The 22,778-nt window shown below is 44.9% G+C and overlaps 1 protein-coding gene, 1 long non-coding RNA gene and 1 other non-coding gene across 4 annotated transcripts in view; 1 reads left to right on the top strand and 2 right to left on the bottom strand.

The window, feature by feature from the left end:
- Nucleotides 1-22,778, bottom strand: part of RPSA (ribosomal protein SA) — a 44,592-nt gene that overhangs the window by 3,655 nt on the left and 18,159 nt on the right. For both annotated transcript variants that reach the window (XM_030206935.1, XM_030206927.1), the window contains exons 5-6: nucleotides 8,589-8,717; nucleotides 481-640 (exon numbers count right to left, since the gene is read on the bottom strand). In XM_030206935.1, coding sequence (XP_030062795.1) covers nucleotides 481-640; nucleotides 8,589-8,717 — 289 coding nt within the window. The remainder of the gene's footprint in view (nucleotides 1-480; nucleotides 641-8,588; nucleotides 8,718-22,778) is intronic.
- Nucleotides 8,724-17,440, top strand: LOC115472624. Its single transcript, XR_003942527.1, has 2 exons — nucleotides 8,724-9,456; nucleotides 16,554-17,440. It is a non-coding gene; the product is annotated as an uncharacterized LOC115472624 (long non-coding RNA).
- On the bottom strand, nucleotides 8,816-8,971 carry LOC115460848. The gene has a single exon (XR_003940621.1). It is a non-coding gene; the product is annotated as a small nucleolar RNA SNORA62/SNORA6 family (small nucleolar RNA).

Raw genomic sequence — 22,778 nt, 5'->3', positions numbered from 1 at the left:
TAAGTTTTATTCAGAACTGTTGAGCTGTTCCATAATCTATGTTAAGTTTTTAAAAGTTTACCATGGTGTGCTAAAAGTAATGTGACTCGGATTCTATAGAGTGAATCTACAAAACGCAGTGGGTGCTTTGCTTCCTTTAGCAGTGCGCGCTGTGTATTCAGGCACAGTACAATCCTTGTTCACATATCTGGCTGTGCCCACAAACTTATGTAAAGGACATGCTGGCATGCAATTTATTAAAAAAAAATGTACAGGTATGCTTTCATGGGAGGCATTTAGAGTGAGCATATAAGCTCCATGGGAGATCAGATTTTACCTCCAACTTTTAAAGATCTTAATAAAAAATTAAAATTTTCCACAAGCTGATTTGAGTAGACTTGCTGATCATGACTAATGCCCCTCTGGTTCTTGAACTTGCACGCCAACTACTCTTGGAAGGATAAGATACTCTCACAGAGCTCTAAAGGTTAAGGTCCTCACCAGCTGGGAACTGCTGGATGGGCACAGAGGGGACCTGCACACCCTCTGACCAATCAGCAACCTCTGGCTGTGGGAAGTCAGGGACTGGAGCTGTCCATTCACCCTGGAATTCCTCCTTGGTGACCGCCTTCTCAGCAGCAGCCTGCTCCTCTTTTTCAATCTGATGGGGACACAAAGAGAGGGACAAATTCAGTGCAGACATAGAAAGTGATAGCATAAATGTGACTTACTAGTATTTATGTGAAACCTCTATTAATATATGAACAAACATTTATAACTGCCATAAAAAGGAAACAGCAAGTACTGAACAATCTTGGAAAACAGTTCCAATTTTTTTTTTCATAGATCAAATGAACCCCCTAAATCCTCCCCTCCCTTTTATCCCAATTCCGATACTATCCGTATCACTTTCTATATTTAAACATGCAGCATCTTCCTGGGTTGTCTATAGGCCCTTATTTTATTACATGCAGCCAATTCAGTTTAACAGTTAAAGCTCTTTCCTCTTATGTACTATCAAAAGAAAGAAAACAGAACACAAGCAACAGAAAATTTGTCAACTAGAAAACCAAGCAGATCAAGAGATGTCTTAACTCTGGAGCTCCACTTTGCTGTACAAACTTAGGGCTTCATTTACAGAAGTGTCATATTCTGTTAGCACGTGCTAACATGAATTAACACATTTATCACAAGACCAGTTTTATGCAGTGGGATGTATTTACTAAAAATGTACCCTTAATGTGGCACCAGTTCTCAAAGGTTTGCGGTACAGTCTTTGCTCAACCACAAAATTAGCACAAAGAAATTGCCACTGCATGCTCAAACTAATGAGCATACAAACTACTGCTGATTTAGAAGTGTGTTGGTAATCTGCAACTCAGTGCTAGATGTCAGTCAGACGGGAAAGTTGACATTTTGTGGCATACATCAGCCCCTTACCCCCAACCCCTCTTTCCATCACTCCCAAACATATCCCTGGTGTCTAGCAGCATTCACCCTGCCACCACATGATGGGCTCACCCTCCCCCAAATTAAAATGCCCTGGTGGCCACCCCATTACCCCCATCCTCCCCGATATTAAACATTCTTTGGTGGTCTAATGGTCTCCCCTGCCCCCCTTCCTCACAAATTTCCTGGTAATCTAGTGGTCCTCTCCATTACACCCCACCCCCCGGTCACAAAAAACTCCCCGGTAGTCTAATACCCCCTCCCATCCCATGACACCAAGCCCAAGGCAGGACCTCAAACAAAGCAGGAGTGATGCCCACTTGCTCTTGCCTCTGCACGCTATCATCTGCAATATAGCAGCACCACACGGTGCATCCTGGGATGCACTGGGTAGGGTCTGTGTCAACCATAAAATGGAAGGTAGAATGTTTAAGCTGGGTACAGGGAGGAGGGGTGTTTGGGTAGGACATGGCTGGAGGCAGAGAAGAGGTGCCACAAGACACCCATCCTCTCAACCACAGCTTCTATGCTGCTCCAGACCTGTCAAAAAGTAAAGTTTCCTATGCTAATTGCATGCGAGGAAAAAAAAAAAAAAAAACCCAAAACTTTCTGACATGGCTGTGTAGTAGTCAGCATGGCTACACAGAGAATTAGAGCTCCCTGTTCATCACGGTCCCCCAAGGGTGGAGAGAGCTCACAGAATGGGGTCCCAGAAGCTGGTTAATGGCGGGCTCACTGCAAAACTGCTAAACTTTGCTCATAAAACTGTCATACTGCAAGCAATGCGAAAGGGGAAGGCACTCACATATAATGGGAAGAAAATATCATGTTTTCAGGATTATACAGTGAACGTGGCTATGAAAAGGTGTTGCTTTTTGTCTATTTGCTCTAAACATTTGACCACCACATTCGCTTTGCTCTGCTTTACCTGGAACACATGCGGGTGCAACACCTAAGTCGCACACAGCTCTCTAACTTTGTGGAAAGTGTGCTGCTTTTCCTAGATAGCCTCAAACGTCTTTAGAGGAACACGACATGGAATTGGACCAGCAGCCATGAGGAACAGAGGCCTTTTCTTGCAGTTTGGTCTGCTGGAGATGTCTTTCGGTTCAAATGGTTTGATTTGTTGGAACTGACCATTTATTGACTGAATGTCCCCCCCTTTTTCTTTTTTTGCTTATCTGATGTGGAGCTTCATACTGGGACAGACTGAAGGTCCATCAAGCCCAGGATCCTGTTTCCAACAGTGGTCAATCCAGGTTACAAATACCTGGCAAGATCTCAATACATTTTATGCTGCTTATCCTAGAAATAAGCAGTGGATTTTCCCCAAGTCCATTTTAGTAATGGCTTATGGACTTTTCTTTTAGGAAGCTATCCAAACCTTTTTTTAAACCCTGCTAAGCCAACTGTTTTTACTATATTCTCTGGCAACGAATTCCAGAATTTAATTACATGTTGAGTGAAGAAATATTTTCTCAGATTCATTTTAAATTTACTACTTTGTAGCTTCATTGCGTGCCCCTTAGTCCTACTATTTTTGAAAAGAGTAAACAAGTGATTCATGTCTACCCATTCCCTCCACTTATTTTATAGATAGCTATCATAGTTTAATTACACGATGAGTGAAGGAATACTTTCTCTAATCTGTTTTAAATTGTAGCTTCACTGTGTGCCCCCTAGTCCTTACTGGAGGCTGCTATTGACTGGCTAGTAGCGGGGAGGGTTTCCATATAGGGGCTGGGGATTAAGATAATACCTTCACATATGGTTTTGAGTGGAGTAGGCATCTTATATGACTGCCCTTAGTATAGGGCAAGTTGGATGTTTTGGAGGTAACTGGGAAGGGGCTGAGAGGGAGGATTGGATGGGTTGGATAGAGGGCAGGGGAGGGGAAAAAGTTTGGTGTGTTGGACAGTATGCGTGGAGTTTAAGGAAGGATATCATAAATGGTACAAGTTTGTTTTTGCAAAGATATTTTGGGGGCCCAGATGGAGTGGATGATAGGAGAGTTGTACAACCCCTCTTGCGCTTGTTACAGCTGTACATTTTACATATCTTAATTATATCTACTTTGTGAAGGTTGTAACATGGAATGTGGAAGGCACTGACTCGCTCATAAAAAGGTCCAAGATATTGCACCAGCTTCAGAGGCACAAAGTTGACACAGCTCTTCTGCAAGAGACGCATCTGACGGCACAGGAAAGTGCCAAATTAAAACAACGGTGGGTACGGGAATGTATTGCAACTCCTGCTAAGGAGTGGTAGATAAAACTCCTGCTGATCCAGGTGGTCGATACCTGGTTTGCCAGGTGTCTATGGTACGGAGAGAGCTGGTGTTGTGCAGCCTGTACCCCCCTAACACCTTTGACCGGGAGTTTTACAGGGAGATGACTACAGTGCTACTCACACATAGTGCGAACCCCCCACCCCCTAATTATGGGTGGGGATTTTAAAGCTACTTGGGACCTGGATGTGAATGTGACCCAAGGCTTACCCAATCTCTGTAGGCAGTTGGGTTTGGTATATGCATGGAGAGATCTTCATCCTACAGAGAAGGATTATACTCACCTGCCAAGGGCACACAGCACCCAATCAAGAACAGATTATCTCCGCTTTTCCTCATCTTTGTTCTCTTGGACATCTCTAAAATAGAATCGGGTCCCTATGTGATCTTGAATCATGTGTGGGTTTGGGCAGACTGGCAACCCCCCCTGGGAGTAGGATACTGGATTCTAGATGGGTCTTTCCACTTGCATTATATCACGATGTTAAGTTCTGAGAGAAGTTGCTGTCAAGTTGAAAAGAGTACAGGGTCCATAACGCGGATTATGAGCATCAACCTTTAATTTACTGGGAGGCAGCTAAGGCTGTACTCCAGGAGTAGATTATTAGCTACGCCAGCCATGCAAAGAAGACTCAGGATAAGGAAATATTACGCTTGGAGTGGCAATTGCGGGCCCAGCAACATTGTTATGGTACAGCTCATTTGGAGCTTCAAAGAAGACAGCGCTGAATGCGCTTTTGCATGTCAGGGAAGTTAAATCATTGGTCTACTATAAGTACCAGCTTTATTGGCATAGCAATAAGGGGCGGGGGCATCTGTTAGCTAGGCTGATAAATAATAGAGAAGGTCCCAAAAATTAGAGCCAGGGGAAAAGATCCATTCTGATGCAGAGATATGCAGAATTTTTCAGCATTACTATGGGCGGTTATATGCCTCCCCACCAAATGAAGGTCACATTTACCTAGCAAATCAAGTCTTGCCCACCTTAAAACTGAACACCCCTATTCATCCCAACAAAGTCCTTGCAGTGATCTAGCAGAGCCCCTCATTAAAGGCCCCTGGAGAGGACGGTTTTAGAACGGAGTTTTGTAAGTTACTGGGTGAAGAGGTGGTACCTCCCCTTGTAAAGGTCTTCAAGCTTATGGTGGATGCTGAGGCAGTATTGCCCGAGTTAAATACAGAACGGGTAGTACTACTCCTGAAACCGGAAAGAAACCCACAGGTCCCCAGCTTATAAAGGTCGATCTCTCAACATGTAGCTAAAAATTCTTGCTAAAATTCTACCAAATAGGTTGGTGTGAGTTCTGCCACATCTGAGCCATGATTCCCACGTGGGTTTTGTGAAGGGGCACACGACAGCTAAAAATCTTCAGAGGATCTTGGCATCCCTGGAACAACATAGTAAACAAGATATTCCCTCCTTTCAACGCCAAAAAAGCCTTTGACTACGTGAACGGGGAGTTTCTTTATGCCACCTTGTAGGTTTATGGGTTCACAGGTAGATGTACATCAGTGAAGGCCTTGTATTCCTCAGCCCATGCAAAGATTCTGGTTAATGGGTTGGAGTCCGACTGCTTTCCGATTTTGAGGAGTACAAGGCAGGGGTGCCCCTTGTCTCCATTATTATTTATTTTAACTCTGGATCCTCTTCTTAGAGATATACAGAACTCACCAGATGTCCAGGGGGGTGAGAGTGGGTCCCCACCAGTTCAAATTAGCGGCATTTGCAGATGACATTTTGGTCCATCTTTCCAATCCACATCATTCCCTGGCATCCCTGATAGAACTTATTAGCAAGTATGGAGACAATGCAGGATTCAATCTGAACCTAGATAAATCAGAGGAACTCACTTCATCGGCGCAAGTTTGTCAATTATTGGTGGATCTGTTTCCTCTGAAATGGTCGGGGCTTCACTTTAAATACCTGGGAGTGAGGCTAGTAATAGAAATCTCTTCATTTTATACTATCAGTGTTGGGATGCATGCACACCTGCTTGGAGGGATGGAGACACCTGCCCTTGTTGTCGATGGGACGTATTAGTCTTTTGCGTATGGTTATCCTGCCCAGGTGGCTCTACTATGGAGTAGCCTAGTGGTTAGTGCAGTGGACTTTCATCCTGGGGAACTGAGTTTGATTCCCACTGCAGCTCCTTGTGACTCTGGGCAAGTCACTTAACCCTCCATTGCCCCTGGTACAAAGTAAGTACCTGAATATATGTAAACCACTTTGAATGTAGTTGCAAAAACCTCAGAAAGGCAGTATATCAAGTCCCATTTCCCTTTCCCTATTTGCTACTGTCGCTCTATTTTTTACGTAGGGACCACAGGATTCTAAATAGACCTTTTTTCCAAATTCTGTTGGGCTTCCAAAAAAACCTAGATTAAAATTTCATCTGATGCAGGGAGGTTGGACCCAAGGGGGTTGGGAATGCCGAACTTGGGCTTGTCTCCATCATTTGCGAGACTGGTTATATGGGAAGTCCCGTTTTACTCCTGTGGACATTTGAACAAGCCTTTTATGACCCCCCCTTCCCTTTTTTTTCTTTGTTGTACTGCACCAGCTCTCTAATACCTACATAGGTTTTTTTTTTTTTTTTTTTTTGGGGGGGGGGGGGGGGGGGGGCTGTTACCCCCAATGTGGGCTATATGGCGGTTGTTAGTGAAGGACTTGGGCAGGGATCCAAGAGTAACCAATCAGCTCCTGCTTAGGGGGAATGTTTCCTTTCACCAGGGCGAGACAATTTTAGTTTTAGATTTTGGGAAAGCAGTGGGGGACCAGGTTCGCATATTGTCAGATTCAACTATAGCCTCATTGGCGGCAGAGCCACTTCACATGCACTTTTTGATGCCATCTCTGAGAGGGGAACCAGTGTTTCTGGCGCACATAAGGCTACGCATCAGCTGACCCCTCCTAAAGATAAGATAAGCTATTCAGAAGCACTGGGCTCATGACATAGGGAGAGACCTCATGGGTTGGGATATGTTAATCAATCTTAGGAGAATACCTGTACTGGTACAGTGTACCTGGCTGCAGGAGAGCTATTGTATACTTATAAGGGCTTACTGTGCACAAATACAGTTGTATCATGTGGGGGGAGGGAACGCGCTTCTCTGCGCAAAGTGCACCTCCGAGGATAATTCTTATATCCATGCTCTTTGGAGGTGTCCTTTGGTGCAGAGGTTTTGGAAAGACCTGGTGGAATATTCCTCCCTTTGTTCTGGACACAGGGGACTGGTACTATTGATCAGGTGCTCCTAGGTCAACTGGGGACCTTTATAGGTTTCTCTGGACAGGCGAGTTTACTTTTGAGGAAGTTCTGCTTGGTAGCTCGGAAAAGTATTATGCAGTAGTGGACCTCTCAAGACCCGCCTAACTCTTGGCACTGTGGAAATCAAATTCACCTCCTGGTGGTGTGGGAGGCTCAAGATGCTAGGGGCTAACCTAAATGCAAAAAATGGTATTGTCCATATCTGCAAAAACTAGCTCCCCGGGGGCGTAGTATGATTTTGAATACTCTTTAGACCTGTGTAGGTTTGGGGACCTTGGAGGCTATGGGTGGTTGAGAATGTTTCTTTCTTGGACAGTACTGGTGCTCTGGAGGTTGGAGCCCTCAAAGCAAGTTGTAGGGAGAGTACAAGACAAAGGCTCTCTCCACATTTATTGTAATCAGTGTGAGGGTGGGGTTTGCAACCACTAATGGAAGTTGGGACGGTGGGAAATTAGAAGAGTAAGGGGGGGGGGGGAGTCTTTATGTATGTTCTCACTGTTGAATTATGCAAGTTTTGGGAGGGGGTGAGGGTGGGAATGAAAATAATAAAATATTAATGACAGGCAATTCTGCTGTAATGGTTTCAGCACAAGTTAAATACCTGCGCTAAAACCATCTGAGCACTGATCAGCCAATAAAACTCATGGTAATACTGAAGAAGGCACACAGCAAAAAGTGTTTGTAACTTGTTATGATTAGGATTCCATATAGTTGTACTAGTTGGTATGTGTTGAGTTACAGTTTGTATGCTTATGGAACAAAATAGAAAATTGAATAAAAATAATAAAAATTAAAAAAAAAACTCATGGTAAATATGGGTTAAAGCTGCGCTAATGCCCTGTTTTAGCACATGCTATGACGACACTGTAGGTCAGTAAACCCAGTCAATAATTTGCAAATGTCTAATTCAAGCACCACATTTCTCCCATAGAAGGGAGAGGTACATTGGGAAAAAAATACAAACCCACACCACTGAGCTGCACTGTCAGAATACAGGCAATGGCCTATGCAAGATGAGAGACGAGCAGATAGTGGCAAAAAAATGGGGACCTGAAAGTTACAGCACTTTAGGATTTAGGGAAGGCATTAGACCAGTGGTTCCCAAACTTTCCCCATGTCACGGCACCCCTAGGCTACACATCCCCCCTCCCCCCAGTATTGAGTCCTACTTTTGTTGGTGGGGATGCCGAAGCCCCACCAGCTGAAGAGGTCCACTGCCCCAGGCCCAAACAAATCCGTGGCATGCTTCAGCCATCGATACCAGCATTTCCACACATGCCCACATTCTCTCCCCCATACAGCTTCTGCCCACCTCCTCCCATCCAGCCCAGGAACAGAAGCGACATTCAAGGGGCAGGACCGTCAGCTGTGCGTATGGAGAGTCTGGGCCTGCAGTGGCTGCTGCTGCTCATCTAGAGAAGCCACAGCAGTAGTTTGGATGGCAGGGAAAAGAAGTGGGAAAAATGTGTCATGGCATCCCTAGGAATTTGCTGCAGAACAATTTGGGAATCGCTGCATTAGGCTGAAGATCAGACAGAAGGTGAGGTGAGGAAGGAAACAGGAAAAATGAACATGGACCTAGAAATGTAGCAGCCTGTACTCACCTCTTCAGGATCCCTGTAGAAGTAAAGATCTGGCATAACTTCCCATGGATGCTCACGGGAGATGGTGCCACGCATCCGCAGCACTTCACGTGCCAACATCCACCACATTAAGCCTACAGAATGTGCCCCCTGTAACAGCAGCAGAACAGCAACACATGAACGAGTGTAAGGACAACAGAATGCACCTTCTTAGCAGGGAGTCTTAAGCTGAAATTACTTCCCAGGAAAAGTGTGGCACAGGCTACTATCAAACTCCACTCACTGGACCACAACAGCCCTTGTGGCGTTAGCGAAAACCCTGCAGTTACTATAGCACATTTCCGACACTTAAGAGTTCACGGGCTGGAAACCAGCCTCAACTCTAAGCTTTAATCATGTGCAAAAACCTCCCTCAATGTTTTCTATCAGACTCCAAAGCACAGCAACATGGAGTGCCTGCCCCAACCACACAGACTATCCAAGTAAAACTAACCACCACTATCCTATTTTGTAAGCAGCCAGGGTGTTAGCAAAGGAAGAATGTACACATGTGAATGGATTCTGCATTAATATTGCATTATATTATCATCAAGTAATATTGCATTATTGTGCAGAGGATGCATTTCATACAAAAATGTAAGTCTTTCCAGACACAAATGCTATTATGTGTTTTGAGTGTAAAATCCTTCTTACTGTAAAGGGCAATTCCATACCTCAAATGTTAATCCATGGGGTTTTACATTTTTTTTTTATTAACAATCACTAGCAAACAAGAGAACCAATACAACAATCACAAATGTGTTACATTTTCAATTCCACTCCCCCAAGGCACCCCCCTTGTTCCATAATACGTAAATGTAGACCCAAGACAATGTGTTTCTTTATGGCGGTCTCTGTAGATAGAATGTATTTGGATACAGGCAGCAGATGATGTTTTGTATATTCCTGAGAATCTAGCATGTGATGTTTTTGTTCTTTCCTGAGAAAGTAGCAGAATAGCAGGTGATGTTTGTACATTCCTGAGCAGGTTCACGAGCTGTTCATGTAGAGTTGTTCTTGTAAGCAATGCATGATCATGGTTGTGTAAGCAAAATGTAACCAATAGTAATGATAATACATGTAATATCCATGAATATTCATAGAGTATATAAGAAGGGGATTGACTCCCAAATAAAGAGTTTTTTGCCCAGACACACGAGAGGAGAGTTATTTTGCAACATCTGGTGATCCCCGACGTGATCGGTGAAAACGTGACGTACTTACTACGACTGGAACAGTCAGCGCGCCATTCCTTCTACGGAACACTGTAAGTATGGGGGGAAATTTAACATCATCACATAAACAACATGCACAGGAGCTATATACTATAACGCAAAGATATGGTTCCTCCCGAAATCCAATAACTCTTAAAGATATAGAGCGTTTAATTGAGGAAATAGTTTGTCAATGTCCCTGGTATCCAGAGAAGGGATCATTCGATCCTCAAACATGGGAAAAGATAGGGCAGCAGTTTCGTTTAGAGCCTAGAGTTTCGACTCCTATATTATTGACTTGGAGAGAGATATATTCTACTATAGTAATTCTCTCTTCTGGATTGACAGGCATTACTAACGAAAATATATCCAACAAATTGCCAGGCAAGACCTGGTCTCTTTTACCTCCCGCGACTCTTGGACCTACACCTTCTCCTCCTTCTTGTCGGCTGGCCACCGATATGGGAAGGGAAGAGCAAAACAAAACTCCTGACTTTACTACTACTACCCCTAATAAACCAATTGAAAATATCCAAACCAACAACGCTAATGATAGCGTTATTATTACCAAAACACCAAAGAGCGTAGAACGACCTAGTTTAATTCAATTAGGTATACAGCAAGCACGAAAAAATGGTGAATTCATTTGGAACGATGATCTATGGGATAATTCGGAACCTAATCCTAATTTATACCCAGTTACTAGAACTACAACAATAGAGGCAGGGAACGAAACACATCATGCAGAATGGACTGCTCTACCTTATCAAGTTTTGAGAGAATTACGTAGAGCTATCGTAGAATCAGGTTTAAAAAGTTCATTTGTTCAAGGCATGATAGAAGGGATTAGTAACGGTTACTTAATGACTCCAAAAGATTGGAAAGACCTTTTCCGTATGCTGTTAACTCCTGCGCAATATGTAGTGTGGGATAATGAATATAAGCAAGCAGCACAACTTATCACTGGGACTAATTTGGTGCCTGATCAAATTTATGGATCGGGACCATTTTCAACCCTTGATATGCAAATTCAACAAAACGATACCTGTTTTCAAGCCATAGGCACTTGTATCTTGCGAGCATTTAAAAGAACACCAGAAGGGAATAAACCAACAAAATCTTTTGCATCAATTAAACAGGGTGCAACCGAATCTTACCTTCAATTTGTTAATCGATTGCAGGAAGCTGTAACTAGGCAAATTGATAATCTTGATGCGCAAACAGAGTTATTGATTAAATTAGCCCAAGAAAATGCAAATTCAGATTGCAAAAAGGCATTGCAGACTGTAGCTCATCGCCCAGGAATTACTTTAGCAGATTTATTGAGCGCATGTGCAGATGTGGGGACTCATGGTTATTCTATGAATTTGTTAGCAGGAGCTATACAAAAAGGTAATAAGCCACAGGGGACGTGTTTTAATTGTAAGAAACCAGGACATTTTCGAGCTCAGTGTAGAGCCCCAGGAGGGGGTGCCAACTTTGCAAAAGGACCTTCTCGACCTTCTCGAAAATGTCCTCGATGTCAAAAAGGATATCATTGGGCCAATCAATGTCGCTCTAATCCAATTAATTCCACACCGCCACCCCCAAAAAACTTTGCTCCGGGTTAACTCCTAACCTCGGTCCAAAGGGAGTGCAAGGGTCTTTTGCTCATAGTACTACTGCTACACAAGGTAGTGCAGGAATTGACCTTATTGCAGCGGAATGTAAAACTGCCATCTTACCTCATGAAGTTTTGGTATATAATACTACCTTTAAAGGACCCATTCCAGCGGCTACTGTAGGTTTAGTATTACCTCGCTCCTCTGCATCGAAGGCAGGTATTCATGTTATCCCTGGAGTTATTGATGCTGATTACACAGGCATTGTTAAAATTCAAGTATGGTCCTCATCACCTTTAACAATTTCTCCCGGGGACTCGTGGGCACAATTAATTATTTTACCATATTTTACAGCACCTATTCCTTCTACTGTCTCTCGTACAGGGGGCTTTGGATCTACGCGACAGGTAAGTGCAGTTTTAAAACCGGTTTCTAATGCACGACCCACTGCTCAATTTTTATTGCAACAAAAGCCCTTTGTTGGTATATTAGATACCGGGGCGGATGTTTCTGTCATAGCTTATAAACAATGGCCTGTGGAATGGCCCATTGAAGATACTTCACATGTGACAGGAATAGGGGGAACTCAGTCAGCCTCCCAAAGTTCTCAATGGTTATCTATTACATATCCTAACGATACCAAGGTTCTAGGACATATTAAGCCCTGTATTTTACAAGTACCCTTTAATTTATGGGGTCGTGACCTTTTGGAACAATTAGATGCATCATTGATCCTACCTGATTAACAGTTCATAAATATGTCTTTTTCTCTTCCTTTGGAATGGAAAACTGACAAACCTGTTTGGGTAGAGCAGTGGCCGATTACCAGAGAAAAACTGTTGATTTTACATCAATTGGTGGAAGAACAATTACAATTAAATCACATTGAGCCTACCAATTCTCCATATAATACTCCGGTATTTGTGATCAAGAAAAAATCCGGAAAATGGAGATTTTTACATGACCTACGAGCTATTAATGCGATTTTAGAACCAATGGGCCCGTTACAATGTGGTATTCCAAATCCTAATTTGATTCCTTATGATTATCAATTAGCTATTATAGATCTGAAGGATTGTTTTTTTTCAATTCCTCTCCAGGAAAAAGATTATAAATACTTTGCTTTTACTGTACCTGTTTACAATAATGCACACCCTACTACTAGGTATTGTTGGAAAGTTTTGCCCCAGGGAATGTTAAATTCACCCACTATTTGTCAATACTATGTTCATCAAGCCTTGCAACCATTTCGTGCCTATTTCCCTCAACTTTTGGTATATCATTATATGGATGATATACTAATTGCAGGGATAACTCTTCCCCCTTCTTGGAAATCTACTTTAATTTCTATCTTGGCCTCCTCAGGATTAACAATTGCCTCAGAGAAGGTTCAAGAAAAGGAACCCTATTTATATCTAGGTTTCCGTATGACTAAAGCTGCAGCCCAACCTGTCGCTCCTCATCTCAATTTACAGTCTCCCACGACATTACATCAATTACAAGAGATTTTAGGAAATCTCAATTGGTTACGTCCCTACTTGAAACTTCCTACAGAATTTTTACAACCCCTGTTTCTCGCATTAAAAGGTCATAAAACACCTGCTGAATTAATTACACTCACTGCATCGCAACAAACAATTCTGTCACAATTGGATCAAATCTTACAAACAAATGGACAGATAGACGAGATGCATTTGCCCTTTTTTGTTTTTGCGTTCTCAAAGACCCCACCCACCGACAACCGTTTGGTGTCTTATATCAAGATACAACTCCTCCGAAATTGATAGAATGGGTCTATTTACAGAATACTCTCCATTCTACTATTACACAATGGCCCCAGCAACTAGCCTTGCTGATTACTAAAGCTCGAGAGCGAGCAACATTCATGACTGGTTTCGACATTCTTAAACTCATCATTCCTCATTCTTTGTGGCAGTGGGAAAAAATGATTCAGTTCTCCGACGACTTGCAATTTATTTTAGCCACTTATGTTGGTATTATAGATTGCCACTATCCTAAAGACCCTCGCATACAGGGCACATCCATTTTGCCAATCACTCTTCATGATCCCATTTCTTTACGTCCACTCCCTACTGCTCTCACCGTCTTTACAGATGGTAGTCCCACTCGTGGGGTGGTTACTTGGTACAATCTGAACAAATGGCACGTCAAATTTACCTCTCCACAAACCTCTGCTCAACGTTCAGAGCTTGCTGCCATCATCCTGGCTCTTTCTTTATTTTCAGATCAACCACTGAATCTTATTGTTGACAGTCAATATTGTGCTAATCTTGTCCGTCGCATGCCCGACAGTTATGTATCATTCAAAATGGATGCCTCTTTTTATGCTTTACTGTTAACCCTCCAAGGTTACTTGGAGAATCGCCTTTCTTCTCTCTTTATAGGTCATATCCGCAGTCATCAACCTTTTCCTGGTGGTCTGTCTGAAGGGAATGCTCGAGCGGATCGCCATCTTCATTTTTTCTCCACAGCACACTGCAGTCATGAACTTCATCATCAAAATGCACCTAGCCTAGCTCGCCAGTTTCAAATTTCTTTAGAAGAAGCTAGAGCTATTATCAAAAATTGTCCACAATGTTCCTTTTCAGCTCCTACTACCTTTTTTCCTGGAGTTAATCCTCGTGGTCTGGAAGTTAATAGCCTCTGGCAAATGGACGTTACTCACTTTCCCCCTTTTGGTCAATGGTCTAAGCTTCATGTGGTTGTTGATACTCATTCTGGATTTTTGTGGGTCACTGCACAAAAAGGGGAAACTACATCTCATGTCCGCTCTCATCTTCTCCAAGCTTTTGCGGTCATGGGTGTTCCTAAAACTCTCAAGACAGACAATGCCCCTGCTTATACTTCCACCTCCTTACAGGAGTTCCTGACCCTCTGGCATATTGAGCACCTTTTTGGTATCCCCTATAACTCCACTGGTCAAGCTATTGTTGAACGTGCTAATCGCACACTGAAAACTGCTTTAAGTAATCTGACTACAAAAAAAGACTGTATTCTCCGTCATAGAGTAAGCATTGATGAATGCTTAGCACAAATCCTTTACACACTGAATCATCTCAATCTCATCAATAATCCTGCTACAAAAACTTTTTCTTCCAGATTTGAACAACATTTTCGTACTCCTGCCCCACCTTTATCTCGTCCTTTGGTCATATACCGACAACTACCTTCTGATCAGTGGAGTTCCCCTGTGCCTCTCCTTACCTGGGGTCGTGGTTACGCTGCTGTTCAAACAGATTCTGGCCCGGTGTGGATTCCAGCAAAGTGGGTGAAACCTCATGTCGTGGCATCAAGGTCTTCACAACCCAATTCCCAATTTCACACTCACCCTTCAAGGACCGCAGATGCAAACACGCAAACGGTCAGTGACTCGTCAACCTAATGCTCCTGTTACTTGGGGACAAATTAAAGCCTTGAGTCAACAAGCTACAGAGACTTTAGAAAAAGCTCATATTGAAAAGACTGATGATAACTTCGTAGTGGCTATTATTGCAGCGCTTAATGCTAATTCCATTACATTGCTTCTACTGTGTTGTTGTTTGTACATACCTTGTGGACAGTCACAATTACTTCCCACAAAAAATATTTGGGAAGCGTTTGCAATTTCACTGAACCAAACTGATTTCTGTCTTTCTCATCAAAAGGCAGTTGGAGAAGTTTTGGCAACTTGCCTGATTCCAGTATGTCATGATCCTAAAGATATGCAAAATGATACTTGGTTTTATTCACAGCTTCCTGTTAATTCATCCTATCGAAATGCTTCTTATGAATACCATAATTGGGGAACACAAACCCTGTTGCCGCCTACTTTGGCAATGCATGTGAGAACCAATCAAATAGCTAGTATCAATATGACATGTGCTCGTATGGTTAATTGTACCCGATCAAATTGTGTTAATTTTGGACCAACTTTGTTAAATTGTAGCTCCTACGAAAATGTTTCATATATTTATAAATTTACTCATTTACCCCCTGGCTGGTTTTGGTCATGTGGAATGTATACCTTTAATTATATTCCAGCTAATATATCTGATGGTACTACATGCTGTCTAAGTCGACTCACTATGGTACTTCCCAGTAAACATATTTTATTTTCTAACTCCTCACATATGCGATCCAAGCGTATGACCCTTGCTGCCAATTGCAATGATAATGTTAAATTTCTGAGTCAAACTGAATATCTGGCACTTGCATTTTCATTAATAGGTGTCCCTGCATTGGCAGCGGCAAATGCAAAAAATATTCGTGAATTAGCCTGTTGGGCAATTAAATCAATCAATGCAACCTCCACTGCTATTAGTTTACTTAATGCTGAGCAACAGCAATTACGTCATGGAGTTTTACAAAATCGAGCAGCCATTGATTATCTTTTATTACTTAACCATCATGGTTGCGAAGAGTTTCAGGACATGTGCTGTTTTAATTTATCTGACAATTCAAAGGCCATTGACAAACAATTAGCTTTCCTACGGAATTTAACTACTCATATTACTATTCATAATAACCTACTCTCTGATGTATGGGATCAATTGTGGCAATGGATCCCTTGGACCTGGCTCCGCCCTATTATCTAGTATTTAGTCATTGGTATTTTTGTTTTCACTATTTTTTGCTGTTGTATACAATGCATTCCTAACCTTTTTTCTTTATGTTTTCCTCGTCCATTCGCTCCAACACGTCACTCTGCTCAATATGTTTATAAGCTATTACAAACATCTCCACCTCCATCTCCAGCTGGCACACCACGGAGATTTCATTAAAAAAAAAAAAAAAAAAAGGTGGAGATGTAGATAGAATGTATTTGGATACAGGCAGCAGATGATGTTTTGTATATTCCTGAGAATCTAGCATGTGATGTTTTTGTTCTTTCCTGAGAAAGTAGCAGAATAGCAGGTGATGTTTGTACATTCCTGAGCAGGTTCACGAGCTGTTCATGTAGAGTTGTTCTTGTAAGCAATGCATGATCATGGTTGTGTAAGCAAAATGTAACCAATAGTAATGATAATACATGTAATATCCATGAATATTCATAGAGTATATAAGAAGGGGATTGACTCCCAAATAAAGAGTTTTTTGCCCAGACACACGAGAGGAGAGTTATTTTGCAACAGGTCTCAAGTATGGGAAGTCTCTAGAGTCTGCCCTCTCCTGAAGAGACAGGCTGCACAGGTACTGTCCTAATACACCATTTACCAACTCTTTAAAATGCTATAAGTATCAAACTGATTGCTAAATACTATATAAAACAAACATATACTGATCATCTAGACCCAACAATGAACCCTTAAAATTAAATCGAAAAAGAAACACAAGTTTCTGGGTCATGCTCTCAAGGTTCTCAAGCAGAGCCTAAAAACATACACTGAAAAGTAATGATTGAGAAGATAAAATTAGTCCTTACCTGATCATTTTCTTTCCATTAGTCTCATCAATCCAGAGACTTGTGGGTTATGTCCATCTGCCAACCGAAGCCCACATGGATGCTCTGCAAATGTCCTCCAACAACCTGAAGCAACATTCAGCAGCAGAAGTAGCTTGCGCTCATGTAGATGCGCCTGCAAGGGAGGAGACCAACCCACGGCAATCTAGGCTGAACTAACTGCCTTCCGAAGCCACCGAGGCCTTTGATGTCATCTTACCCTTCTTTCGGTCTGCAAAGAGGACAAAAAGGTGATCCGAAAGATAGAAGTCACTGGTGACCTCTAGGTAACAAAGGAGAACTCATCGGATGTCCAGACATTGAAGTGCTCGAAGTCGGAAGGACTGTCTTTCCTGGCGAAACGCCGATAGTACCAGAGACTGATTATGATGAAAATGTGACAACACCTTGGTTAAGAAAGGCGGAACCGTCTGAATGGAAACACCTGCCTCTGTAAAGCGGAGAACGACCCAAAGGATCCAATGGAGGCTTTTACAGTGCCCACAATACCGGGTTCAGGTTCCAGGACAGAATGACAGGCAACCGTAGGGGCCACAGATGGTTCACCCCCCCCCCCCCCCCAAAAAAAAAAAAAAACACAGTATCTGGGTGTACAGCAATTAAGACGGTCCGAAAAACAGGCCAAGGCCACCACCTGGGCTTTCAAGGAACTCAAAGATCAAGGCCATCCTGTAAGAAGGCAAGGATGGACGTCAAGGAGCCAGAAGCTGCTGAAACACTCGCCGAGGAACACCAAGATTCAAAGGTGTGCTAAACCTGAGCGTACGCAGTACAAGTAGCGTGCTTCTGCATCTGCAGCATAGTAATAATAACAGTCATGGTACCCCTTCGTTCTTAAACATGCCCTCTCAAGGGCCAAGCCATAAGGAGGAGGAATCCTCCATTATATGGGTCCCGCAGAGACAGGCGCAGGGGACGATTGTCCAGGAGTCTGATGAGATTTGAATACTAAGGACACAGGGACCAGTTCGGAGACACCAGAATCACTGGACCCAGATGCCTCGCAATCAGCCCCACTACTCTCCCTATCATGGGCTACCGCTGGAGAATGCTATCCATCCTGGCTGACCCAAGCTCCCTGCCTCTGCTGAAAAAGCAAGGAACATTTGCTTTGGCCTGATCGAACAGAACTCCCCAGCATTAAATGATCCAAGCGAACACCTGCAGTGAGAGCTCCCACTCTCCCAGATCCAGCTGAATCTGACTGAGGAAATCCGCTTGCACATTGGATGCTCCCGCAATGTGCGCCGCTTAGAGCTGGTACAAGTGTTTCTCTGCCCAAAGACAGAGCAGAGCTGCCTCCTTCACCAGAGAAGCACTCCGTGGGCCCATGTCTGTTGACAGTCCACTGCTGTTGCATTTTAAGGACCCGCACAGGATGACCCTGCAGGATTGGAAGAAAGTTCCAGAGCAAATTGCTCGCAACTCCAAGCGGATGATTGATCAGGATGACTCCACTGTGGACCAAGAAAAGAGCTGCGACATAACGTTTTGCATTTCTGAAGCGGGAGAGGATCCAGAATGGAAACTCGTCCTGGCCCTATCCTCAGGGAGACGCTGACCCTTGGAGTCACCAAGAACGTTAATCTTTTCCAAATCCTCCCTGAAGAGCAGCTTCCCCCAAAAGGGCAATCTTGCAAGGCGTTATTTAGAAGCCACATCAGCCACCCAATGTCTCAACCAGATCCAGCAGCATGCTGCGACTGCCAAGGAGACTCCGTTGGCCAACACCTGAAGCAGATCAAGAAAATCCATCAAGCCAGACTCCCAAGGCCAGCAAGAAACTAATGAGCTCATCTGCGAAGAAGCCTTTTGAACCCAAGAAAGGCAGGCACGTGCTATGTACAACCCACATACGGATGCCTGGAGACTGAGCGCCGTCACCTCAAAAGACAATTTGAGAGAAGACTCCAACTTATGGTCCTTCAGGACTTTAACAGCTGTGGCCCCCTCCACTGGAATCGTGGTCTTTTTAGTGACTGCTGTGGATCAGGGAATCCACCGTGGGGAGTCTTAAGGACTCAAAATCCAACTAAGAAAGAGCATAAAAGGCACAACATCGCCCGTGCCACCCTCAGGTCAGCCTCCAGTGTATCCCATTGTGCGGAAATTACTTTCATAGCCTCAAGAACGTGGACCAACTTGGGAGGGGGGGGGGGTTGGTCCCTGACACGGTAGAAAGTGTGCGCAGGGGTCCAACAGCAGAAACTGGGGAAGGTAAAAATATTCCTTACCTGCTGATAATTTTCTTTCCTTTAGTAGCAGCAGATGAATCCAAGAACTGGTGGGTTGTGTCCATCTACCAGCAGGTGGAGATAGAGATTACAAAGCTGAAGGCAGTGATCAGATGGCCAGCTCCTCCTTCACATCAGTATGTCTCATCACCAAGCAGAATCAGACAAGAAACCAGGAAGCCTTCCTCACCAACCATACAAAAGAGAAACTTGTCAGTCTGACTTAAGAGAAACCACAACTGCGATGGAGTCCTCTTCAGTGGTTTCCGTTCTCTTTCCTCTTCTTTTTTTTTTTTGGGAAACTAAAGACCAGAACAAGAACAGATAGGCAAAACAAGCGCAGCTGACAAAGGGCGGGATCCTGGATTCATCTGCTGCTACTAAAGGAAAGAAAATTATCAGCAGGTAAGGCGTAATTTTACCTTCCTTAGCATATGCAGCAGATGAATCCAAGAACTGGTGGGATGTACCAAGGAAATCCCTAAGTAGGGCGAGAAGTCGCCACTCTCCAAGACAGAACCGCTGCTGCAAAGGCAGCATCTGAATAGTGAAAGCACACCTGTTCCGCCCAAGAAGTAGATAGCAAACTCATGAAACGAGCCTGGAATGCCACCGGCGGGATGCAACCTTTCCAAAAAATCCACAAATTATCTGCAATCCAATGAGAAAAAAATCAGATCAGACCAGAGGCTGCCGTCCTACAGAAAGAACCAGCGACAAAGACAAAGAGAAGATCTGAATGCTGAAAAACATGCAACATCTGCATGGCAGGAGTGGCCTAGTGGTTAGGGTGGTGGACTTTGGTCTTGGGGAACTGAGAAGGTAAAATTATGTATAATCATACCTGATAATTTTCTTTCCATTAATCATAGCTGATCAATCCATAGACTGGTGGATTGTGTCCATCTACCAGCAGGTGGAGATAGAGAGCAAACTTTTGCCTCCCTATATGTGGTCATGTGCTGCCGGAAACTCCTCAGTATGTCGATATCAAAGCTCCATCCGCAGGACTCAGCACTTAGAGAATTACACCCACGAAGGGACACTCTGCCCAGCTCACCACCGCCGAAACAGGGGAGGGGAATTAACCCAGCTCATCCCCGCACAAGTGGGGGAGGGGAATCCGTCCAGCTCATCCCCGCGGAGCGGGGGAGGGACACCACACCCGCCGATGCGGGGGGATCTGGCTTATCCTGCAACCGCAACCGCGGGAGGAGCTGACTGACCCTAACACCGCCGAAGCGGGAGGGGTACAAAGCTGCCCTACAGCCGCACGAAGCGGGAGGGAGTGCCGGCAGAATTTTAAGTCTCAATCCAGCCCCGTAAAACGGAGGGGAGAGGAATGCAGCAGCTCACTGTAACACAAACTCGTCTTAACTCTTGAAGAATCCAAGTGAAAAAACTTGAACACGAAGTCTTTCTGAAGTAACTGAAGACTAAACTTGAACCTGAAATGCAACCAGAATAAAAACAGTACAGATATCTGGGAGGGGCTATGGATTGATCAGCTATGATTAATGGAAAGAAAATTATCAGGTATGATTATACATAATTTTACCTTCCATATCATCAAGCTGATCAATCCATAGACTGGTGGGATGTACCGAAGCAGTACTCACCCAGGGCGGGACATTGAAATCCCTGACCTCAACACTGAAGCTCCAAACCGGGCCTCCGCCCGTGCAGCCACAGTCAAACGGTAATGCTTGGAGAATGTATGAGCCGAAGCCCAAGTTGCCGCCTTGCATATCTCTTCCAAGGAGACGGATCCGGCCTCTGCCATCGAGGCCGCCTGAGCTCTCGTGGAGTGAGCCTTCAGCTGGATAGGCGGCACCTTCCCCGCGGCCACATAAGCCGCTGCAATGGCTTCCTTGACCCATCTTGCCACTGTAGGCTTAGCAGCCTGCAGACCCTTACGAGGACCTACAAACAGGACAAACAGATGATCCGATTTCCGGAAATCATTGGTCACTTCCAAGTATCTGATGATGACTCGTCTCACATCCAGATATTTAAGAGCAGAGTACTCCTCTGGGTAGTCCTCCCTACGAAAGGAAGGGAGACAGAGCTGCTGATTCACATGGAAGCGAGAAACAATCTTGGGCAGGAAGGAAGGCACTGTGCGAATAGTCACTCCTGCCTCAGTGAACTGCAGAAAAGGCTCTCGACATGAGAGCGCCTGGAGCTCGGAAACTCTTCTGGCTGAAGTGATAGCCACCAAAAAGACTGCTTTCAACGTCAGGTCTTTCAGAGATGCCCTCGACAAGGGTTCAAAAGGCGGCTTCTGCAATGCTCTTAGTACCAGGTTGAGATTCCACGCAGGCACCACTGAGTGCAGAGGAGGGCGCAGGTGATTAACTCCCTTGAGAAAGCGCACCACATCTGGCTGCGAAGCCAGGGAAGCACCCTTCAGGCGGCCCTTGAAGCAAGCCAGAGCCGCTACCTGGACTTTAAGGGAACTGAGCGACAGGCCTTTCTCCAGACCTTCTTGCAGGAACGCCAACACTGAAGAAATTGGAGCAGTGAAGGGAGAAAGTGAGCCTGCTTCACACCACGCTGCAAAGATACGCCAAACCCTGGCGTAAGCAGTAGAAGTAGAGCGCTTCCTTGCTCTCAGCATAGTGGCGATGACCTTGTCTGAGAAGCCCTTCTTCCTCAGACGCTGCCGCTCAATAGCCAGGCCGTAAGACCAAAGGGGGAGGGATCCTCCATCACCACGGGACCCTGATGTAACAGGCCCGGCTCCACTGGCAGCCGCAGAGGATCGTCGACTGAGAGCCTGATCAAGTCCGCATACCAGGGACGCCTGGGCCAATCCGGACCCACCAGGATTACCCTGCCGGGATGCTTTGCCACCCGGTCTAGCACCCTGCCCAACATGGGCCAGGGCGGGAACACATAGAGAAGCTCTTGTGTCGGCCACTGTTGGAGAAGAGCATCTACTCCCAGGGATCGAGGGTCCCGTCCTCTGCTGAAAAAGCGCGGCACTTGGCAATTGGCCGATGACGCCATCAGATCTAGGCTCGGCTGGCCCCAGCGCTTCGTGATGTCCAAGAACGCCTGAGCAGATAGCTGCCACTCTCCGGGCTCCAAGGTATGGCGACTGAGAAAGACCGCCTTGACATTCATGACTCCGGCAATGTGGGCCGCTGAAAGCTGCTCCAGGTTCGCTTCCGCCCACTGGCAAAAATTCATAGCCTCCTTGGCTAGAGGGGCGCTCTTGGTACCTCCCTGGCGGTTGACATAGGCCACAGCCGTGGCATTGTCCGACAGGACCCGTACAGGCTTCAACACCAGTACCGGGATGAACTCCAAAAGCGCCAACCGAATGGCTCTGAGTTCCAGGAGGTTGATAGACCACTTTGCCTCTGCAGGAGACCAGAGCCCCTGCGCTGTCCTTCCCAAGCAGTGGGCTCCCCAGCCCGACAACGAGGCGTCCGTCGTGACGACAATCCACTCTGGGGTCACCAGAGGCATTCCCGCAGACAACTTGTCTGTCTGCATCCACCAGCTCAGCGCCTTGCGCACTGCTGGGTCCAAGGGAAGGCGCACAGCATAATCCTCCGACATCGGAGTCCAGCGCTGCAGCAAAGAGTGTTGAAGTGGTCTCATATGAGCCCTGGCCCAGGGCACAACTTCCATCGTGGCCGTCATAGAGCCCA

The sequence above is a fragment of the Microcaecilia unicolor genome, chromosome 1 (genome assembly GCF_901765095.1).
Source record: "Microcaecilia unicolor chromosome 1, aMicUni1.1, whole genome shotgun sequence".
NCBI classification, from domain to species: domain Eukaryota; kingdom Metazoa; phylum Chordata; class Amphibia; order Gymnophiona; family Siphonopidae; genus Microcaecilia; species Microcaecilia unicolor.
Note: the sequence above shows the minus strand (reverse complement) of the source record. Positions and strands in the feature narration are given on the sequence as shown.